The sequence below is a fragment of the Benincasa hispida genome, chromosome 7, assembly GCF_009727055.1.
Source record: "Benincasa hispida cultivar B227 chromosome 7, ASM972705v1, whole genome shotgun sequence".
Lineage (NCBI taxonomy): Eukaryota > Viridiplantae > Streptophyta > Magnoliopsida > Cucurbitales > Cucurbitaceae > Benincasa > Benincasa hispida.
Window position 1 is genome coordinate 18704867 of NC_052355.1, and position 8657 is coordinate 18713523.

General features: G+C 33.8%; 1 protein-coding gene across 3 annotated transcripts; it reads right to left on the reverse strand.

The window, feature by feature from the left end:
* Window positions 1-936: 936 nt before the first annotated feature.
* LOC120081718 (vacuolar fusion protein CCZ1 homolog B-like) lies at window positions 937-8074 on the reverse strand. 3 transcript variants are annotated; one of them, XR_005482938.1, is made up of 10 exons: window positions 7340-8073; window positions 7034-7127; window positions 5902-6085; window positions 5567-5676; window positions 5142-5237; window positions 4558-4953; window positions 3889-4044; window positions 2662-2891; window positions 1423-1508; window positions 937-1314 (listed from the first exon to the last, which is right to left on the reverse strand). XR_005482938.1 is itself a non-coding variant. In XM_039036814.1 (10 exons), the coding sequence occupies exons 1-10, from the start codon at window positions 7522-7524 to the stop codon at window positions 1478-1480; spliced, it is 1521 nt and encodes a 506-aa protein (XP_038892742.1). In that variant the 5' UTR covers window positions 7525-8074; the 3' UTR covers window positions 1053-1477. The 3 variants fall into 3 exon arrangements, 2 of the variants coding, with proteins under 2 accessions (XP_038892742.1, XP_038892741.1); XM_039036814.1 differs by adding an exon at window positions 5761-5799 and having other exon boundaries at window positions 1053-1508; window positions 7340-8074; XM_039036813.1 differs by having other exon boundaries at window positions 1053-1508; window positions 7340-8072.
* Between the last annotated feature and the right edge of the window lie 583 nt (window positions 8075-8657).

The following is an 8657-nucleotide window of genomic DNA, read 5'->3' on the forward strand; positions in this document are numbered from 1 at the left end:
TATAAAAAATGTCCAATAATTAAAAAACAAAAAAAAACAAAAAACAAAACAAAAAACAAAACGAACCGTTTCCAAGTAAAGGGATTCCTTACCATCAAGTTAATATTTTAGCCTAGATATAACTATTAGTCCTTATAGTTAATTTTGTTTAAAAACCCTCGAAAAAAAATTTAATTTTAAAAGGTATCTCATCCAAACTTATATATATATATTATTTCATTATTTTTTAGATAATTTATATTCCAACTCCTAAAAACAATTTTTCAGTACTTGAAAATTTTCAATACAAGAAGATAATTAAATAAACTTTTCACATATTAACATGCTTCGTATTTTTAGAGAAAACTTAAATAATTGACGCAAACATCCCAAACCAATCCAACCCAAATGTTTTATAGTCGAGTTGCATTCCATCCATTATTTAATAAGAGTTTATTTAAGTTGAAGAAACTTACAACTCAAACTATTTGGTTGGGTCTAAAGGTAATTCAATCCAATCCATAAACATCCGATCCATAGTTGAGGATTGAGCTTTTTAGGGAGTAGGTTATGTGGATTACAGGGGGGTGAGGCGGAAGAAGAACGAAGAAAAGAGAAGCAGTGGGAACAAGGGTGGCTCAACAAAATAAATAAATATAATAATATAGAATATAATAAACAAAATATAATGATAATAATAATAATAAAACAAAAATGATAACAATGATATAAATAATCCAAGATCATACAAAATAAATAATAAAAATAAAAATAAATAACATAATAAAGGGTATAAATTAAACTCATACTGTTATTATTTCAGAGTTCAAATTGAAATTTGGGGGCTAAAAAGGGATGTTTTCCCAAATTCTAATCATTTCAGAATGAAATCTCTTCCCAAACAATGACATCTACTTGCTCATCACATCACCTAAAAATCATATGGAAACTGGCACATAGTATAATGCAATCCTTCATTCTGAAATAAATGAAACCTACTAATGTGCCTTCTAAATCTAACCATTCCATTTCCAACTTCTCAACCTCTTCAATGGTACTTCTCATTTTCATGCTGCCATACCAAACACTAAGTCAGAATCTTATGGCATCACAGAGTTTTCCATTACATCCTTCACAATGTTTCAGTATTAAAAAAAAAAGGTCAACAAGTTTCTTTAGAAAATTCCCCAAAAGGGGAAGAAACTCATGTTTCAAATTGTTCCTATAATAAATGAATAGGACTAAATGCAGGCTTTTTTAGTAACTTAGCTGTTCTTTCTCCCCATGGTTGAAGGCCTCTATATATGCATATTATTATTACTTTTTCCGTCCCTTCTACAGAAAATGAGAGAGGATTCACCTTATTGTTTTATAGAAATTTATACAAGGAAGATTACGATAATGAAGCAGCAAAAACTAGAAAACTGTGCACATCCGTCTAACCTCTGCTCTTTATTTTACAACTTCGTATACACGACGACAATGGAAGGATGTCCCTCTAATCCAAGGAGAATGCTCCATTGCAGTACCTGTTGAGCACAAATAGGGAAAAAAACTATCAGTTTGGAGAAAAAGATGAAAGGTTTTGGAAAATGTCCACTTTGTCGTAGCTTTCAACTTGAAAGCTCCGTAGAAGACTGAAAATGACCCACGACTAGTAAGTGATAGTTGTAAGGTTTGCAAACCGATTGAGGAAACAACCTAAATCTTCTCTAATGACATGATTAGAATTCGATCCACCACCTTGAGGAAAGGGACGAGGCAGTCTACCTATCTTTACACATACGAGAAATCACTCACGATAGGACAAGAGGTGTCGAGAATGTGAGCTTTATGTTAGGCCACCAATTATACACATGTATGAGAGGAAGGGTAGAAAAGGAAAGACATTAGAGGAGAGGCATCATCTAGTGGGACCACAGACTAATAGGAGTATATGTAGTTGTACGTATGGATAGTGGGGTTATCTTGCTTTTGAAGTTAGTGTTGTGGAAATATGATAGGCCTCAGCCTTAATCAATTTTATTTATCAACAGCAGAAGGAGAATTTGAGAGTTCCATTATCTCTCCCTAAATCTGACGAGATATTCACAACCAAAATGATTTCTGATGCCCCTCCCCATGGGCTCGAGCCTTACATATACTCACTCCCCTCCCCATGGGCCCTTCTTAACTAACAATATTCCTAGGGCCCACTTCCTATTTAATTGCTTAATTATTCTTAACCCTCTCATTATTTATCCTCTCCTTAGCACGATTCCTTATCTCGTATACTTTTGTCACTCGAGGCATTTGAGATCTATCAAAATCTTCTCTTGAGAGTGGGAGGGAGATTATTAGGTTGCAATACCTTCAGGTACTCTTTGAATTCAATAACTAGTTCTACTTGATTCCTAACCCTTTACCGACTGGCTTTCGGCCCGTATTTCTTGATCCAACTTCATGACTCTTTGAGACCTACTTACTGCCTGTGCTTGGCTTAGGATATCCTCCTTTCTTCAAAGCTTTTCTTGGTGTAGGCTATGTCAACTCTTATGTAATTACTTTCTTGGCAATACTTTGGCCGAAAAAATGGCCTATTAGATTAGTTGATGTGCAAGTTTTCTAGTCTGCACATGACTATTACTATCGAGTATTTAGAGCCATCCATGCTGAAAAGTAAAACAAAAAAATGAATAATACCTGTTGCTGAATTTCTCCACCATATCAGAGGCATAGAGCAGGGTTTCATTGGCTTTCTCCAGAACCATATAAAGCTCTTTCCCTCTTGTTAATCGAGAAATAACCCAGGCATTATTTTTTGCTCTGATAGTTACTTCCAGTTCCTTCCCCTCACCATCGCTATCGTGTTTTGCACGACTCTTCTCCATATCAACCTTTTCTCTAAGTTTGCTCATGGCAAGTAAAGATTCCTATAATACAAAACTCAAATGAGAAATCTCAATCCTCAATGCATGACTTGGAAACAAGTTCAAGTTGACTCATGACAAGTAAAGATTCTGGTAAATTGTAATATTTAAGCCCCATTTGGTAACCATTCGATTTTGAAAATTATGCTCATAAACACTACTTCCATGCCTAAGTTTTTCTTGTTTGGTCATCCACTTTCTACCAACATTTCTAAAAACCATGTCAAGCATTAAAAAATGAAAAAAAATAAAAGGACATTTATAATTTTAGAATCTCACTAATTCATATGTTTATCTAAGAAATATGAAAACCACAAGAAATGACTATAAATTTCCGAAACAGACAACTAAAAACAAAAACATTATCAAATAGGGCTTTAATGATTGGTAAAAAATAAATATACAAATATATATAGATATAGATACATACTGACTTGGAGTAAAAGTAGGAAGAAAGACATGGCCAATTTTCTTGTAAATCTCTATTCAAGCTGAATGGGTTAAAAAAGTAAGAACTTTCTTTAGAACCCCTTTACTTTAGGGGGCTAAATGCTTATGATATAGTTAATACAACTCCTTATGCCTATCTCTAAATTGGTGTAACGTGTAAAGTGTGGCGAAGATGTGGACCATATTTTCCTCCACCGCACTTCATATTCGTGGCTAGAGCACTCCAGTATTTTTCAGTTCAATAAATGTCCATTGTTCATAAAAAAATGTCCATTGTTTAAGGAAGTCGATAGATGTTTAGAAATAATGGATGAAAACTACAATTCAATGGATATGAGATATCGTTCTACATCTAGCCTCTTCTTGGAGTGCCCTTTCATAAGGAAATGAAAGAATACAAGGCATTCTGAAACTTCTTGTAATTATTCTCACTTCTGCCAAAAGGAGACACCTTTTTGTAACTCATTTGACTAGGGACACTTTTTCTGATATATATTTCGATATTTTAAAACAAAGCTTGTTTTGTAGTTATTGTCAAAGAACACTTTACCTTCGAGAGGGTGGTAACTTTTCCTGGAGGTGAAGCCCTGGATATTTGTCTATCACCATCTACCAGTAAATATCGATACCCACCAACATGATAAGCATTTTCCCCGCCCCAGCCCTTTGACAATTTTTCTTCAACTTTCATGATCTTCAGGGAAGCCTAGAAGATAGCAGGAAATTAATCCAAGGAGTGGAAGGAATTAAAAGATTCATAAATAAGTTTAATAGACATTTAAAAGAATCACCAAGAGTATTCAAACTAGGATATTAATCATTTGCAATATGAATATTAGAATGACTTTATTAGAAATGGTATCGGTTACTATATTTTTTTTACATTTATTGTGGTAAATTTTATTCTTCTAAGTTTACTAAACATGGTACAGGCTCCAATAAGAGACAACTGAGATGATAATTGAGAATCGATAAATATTGGAACCTATATTTCCCCCCTTTTCTCATCTCTTCCTTTAATGTTTCTATTTCTAGTACAATTTTACAATCTTCTCCCACCGTAAAATAGATGATATTTCTTCTCCTCTTGTCCTACTCTTCTAATTCTTCCCTTCCAATCTGTCCAACCTCTAACGCTTGGACATAAAATCACCATTTTAAATCAAGAAATTATATGATAGCAAATGATCAATTCCATTAAAAGAGATAAACAACTAACATTTTCAAGAATATACTGCCTGACGATTGAAACACCTTGTTCCCCATTAGGTATTGAGGAAACAGGAACAAGAAGAATGAGAGTCAGACTTTTATGCTGATGTGCATACAGATACATTTGCTCCTCCGTTTGAGAAAGCCAGACTTTTGAGGTGGAACCAACCCAGCCACTTGCCTCCATACCCCAAATATCAGTTTCTAGAAAACCATCCTTTCCTTTTAACCATTTTCCATGCTGCAAGGGTCGTATCACACGGTTACCAATATTTCCACCATGTTGGGCAACATGAGATGCAACATTTCCTCTGATTAAATAGGACCAAGAACTTGCGCCAGAAGCTATGACACGAGGAGTCAATCTCAAAACAGCATAGGAAAATAAACTTGTAGTGTCATCCTGAAAAAGAGGTTGTAACCAACTACTTTAAAATTTTGAATGACCCATATTATATTTTAAAATAGAAATCCATCTATGGATATGTATTTGGTTTTTAGCATCCCATGTATTTCAGCTTTTTTTTTTTAAAAAAAAGAAAAATATAACAAATTAAGATGAACATCAACTTCTTCAAGATCAAACCATACAGGAGAAAGCGTCGTAGACACCAGCAGGTCCTGAAATAAAATCAGAGAGTGGCATGATGCGTTTCCAATGCAAGATTCAAGTGTTCTAACAAGTGCCTGCAATAAGTATAAAATTCAATTAACTCCAATGAACAGAAATAAAAATGTCAACAAAGCTCCAACTCTTCGCTACTTTCTTTATTAGAGCAGGGTAGCATGGAAACCAAATTGTTTCTTCATCAAGTCAAGCAAGAGTTCTTCAAATTCTAATTTATTGTCAAAGATTTCTATTTAGATTTTAAAGACAGGTTGATATAGAGCCTTAAAGCTCTAGACCTCTAAGTGAGCATAAAGATATTAAAAAAGTAACCCAAGAAAAAGATTTCTGTTTTTTTAAGTGCATGACACACATACAAGTTCTTGAAGTTTTGTTTACAAGGACAAACCTGAACTTCAAGGGCAGCATCTCGTCCGATGGTCAGCATCTGTATAGTTCCACGTTCCTTTAAACAGTCTACAAATGATGGTAAATGCAATTTCTTCCCAACAAGAAAATCTGCCTCGAAAGAGAAGTAAGGAGTTAGGCATGAGATACAGTAATTTCAATCCCAATCTTGACATTCAGCAACTTCAATATTACCACAGCAGCACCTATCCAATGCAGACCGCTTTTGACATGCTGACAATTAGTAACTTCCAATGAAATGTTTTGAAACAAAAGTAATAAATACTTGACTTCATGGATAACATTTTAGATGAAAAGTGGCTGTAAATGACTTACCATTCAGATAATCCATGATGAAGGAATACAAATGTGATCGGGAAACTTCTCCGGTGGGTTCTTTCTCAAGTAATAATCTTATAGATCCGTGAAACATTATAAAAAGAGAGTGGATTTCCTTAAGAAGCTTCTGCAATGCATCAATCCGCCAAATTGCTTCTAACTCCTTGTTTTTCTCCACTACCTAACCAAACATAGATAATTAATTAGAAATACAAGCAATCAAAGTTTAAGAATGCATCTTTTAGATGATTGGAAACGCTAGAGAACTACAAAAAGCATGACTGGAAACAATTCACAGGTCATTTCCAACTAACATAAGTGATTGAAACAAAAGAGACCAAAGAAAAATGGTATGTGATTTTTTTTTCTCATAAAGAAAATTGATAAGTGGTAAGCCTTTAATTCTACCATATTGGACTTTCTTCTACCCTAAGAAGCCTGGAGTAGATATGAGCATTTAATCTAAACATATGTAAACACAAAAAGAGATGTCATTATAAATAATCGAATATAATATAAACAAAACTCTAATGCCTGGAAGTAACTCATAATTCTAGGATAATACAATGGATATTATTAATTATATGAATTTACGGACATTTAACAAGTAAGATTAGCCTAGAGGAAGGGAAAAAAACCAAAATAAAGCAGTCAATATTCAACGATTTAAAGCAAAGTGTATGTAAATTATTGAACCAGATCAACAATGTTTCCATCTAAGTGACACCAGGCTAGCATAAATAATCTAAACATATGTAAACACAAACAGAGATGTCACCATAAATAATCGAAAGCAATATAAACAAAACTCTAATGCCTGGAAGTAACTCAGAATTCTAGGATAATACACTGGATATTATTAATTATATGAATTTCAGGACATAACAAGTAAGATTAGCCGTAAGGGGGAAAAAACCAAAATGAAGCAGTCGATAATCAACAATTTAAAGCAAAGTGTAAGTAAATTATTGAACCAGATCAACAATGTTTCCATCTAAGTGACAACAGGCTAGCATGTTACTTGCATGGATGATAAAACATAAAATATGTAACCATTTGAATGTAATGATCTGTACACAAAATAATACTACTGCCATTTACTGATATATTATTTAGAACAAAACTGTACCAAAACCATCCATATATCTTGCTCAGCCTCAAAAAATACATGAGAGTGCTTCTCTGCTTCAATGACCTCACAAGCTGCCTCTGGGGAAAATGTTCTGCATGAAGTTTTCATCTTTCATTTAACTACCAACAACAGACAAGAAAATGTAGATGCATTGAAGTTTTCAGAACTAGTTCCGAACCCTTTTTTTTTTTTTTTTGAGCGATTTCTGTCATTCTTATTTCTTATATTTGCTCTTCAAATACTACAAGATGGATACCTGTTTTTATATATATATAAAGAAAAAGAACAAAGAATGGTACTGACCTTGTAAATGTGATGAGTCCTTCACTGAGCCCAATAATATACAATTGTTTGGTAAAGGGTAAGTCAGCTGGATAGAAAAACAATATCTTATCCAGTTCTTGCCCCTCCTGTTGTCCTCTCCTTGAATCAAATACACAGAGTTGAATGGCCTCAGAAACAGCAGTAGTAGCAGTCGACAGACCCATTATTTACTATTGCTAGTTAAAAACCTTCCGGAAGGAGAAAATTAACAACTACCCCCTGTTTGAAACCACTGAATTTGGAAGGATTTCAAATGGATTTGAAATCATTTCTAAAGAAAATTAGGGTTTTCAAAATCAAAATGGTTCGGATGGATTCGGCAAGATTGATTTCAAATTGAAATTTCTCTTGTTCCAAATTTGCTCAATGTCGAAATAGAGAGGGAAAAAAAAAATTTTGATCACGACGATAAACCTCGAGATGGAAGCATTGTGCAAATGGCAGCTAGCGGAGTGTGGTTAGAGTAGAGAGCGAGATAAGAGAAGGAGAAAGATAGTTGATAGAGAGGTGTGCCGACGATCGACGGCGGAGTGGTGTTGGTGCGGCGGCGGGTGGCCGACATACGGTGGCTGACCGATCTGGGGCTGAATGTCAATGGGAGAGAGGCGAATTAGAGGAAAATAGAAATTGAAAAAGGGGCAGAGAGAAGAAAACGATCGGCTCTAGTTTTGTTTTTTGTTTTTTGTTTCTTTTTTTCCCCTTCCTTTTTCATGTTCTCTTCCTTTTTTTTATAAATAATATAATAAAAATGGAAAAAAAAAAAGAAGATGAAGAGTATTTATTAAAAAAGTATAGTGGCAAAAATATATTTTTTTTCCTTTGCATTTTTTTCCAAAACATCTCCAACCGTTTGATTTTTTTTACTGATTTTAATTGATTAAAATTTTAAAAAAGAAAAATTTTCAATTATTTCTTGTTGGAAAGGTATTGTAATTAAAGTACAATGGGGGAGAATCGAACCTCAAACCTTGAAGTGACTATGAGGTGGGAGAATCGAACCTTGAGGTCGATGGTACAAACATTATACCAGTTGAGTTACACTCTGGTTGACTTTAGATGTCATTCTCTTTTCTAATTTTTCTTTTGACCATAAAAATGACATTGGCAAGTTTTTTTAGTCCACTCAAGTTGATTTGTTTTGATTAAAAATTTATAGTTTTAATTTAATTTTACAAAATTGAAGCACTCATTTGAATAGGGAAATTGGCAAATATGACCATTTTGAAGTTTTGGTTTGGAAATATGAACCCTTTTGGAAAATTTTTGTTCTTTTTTTGGACTCTTGATGATAAAAACA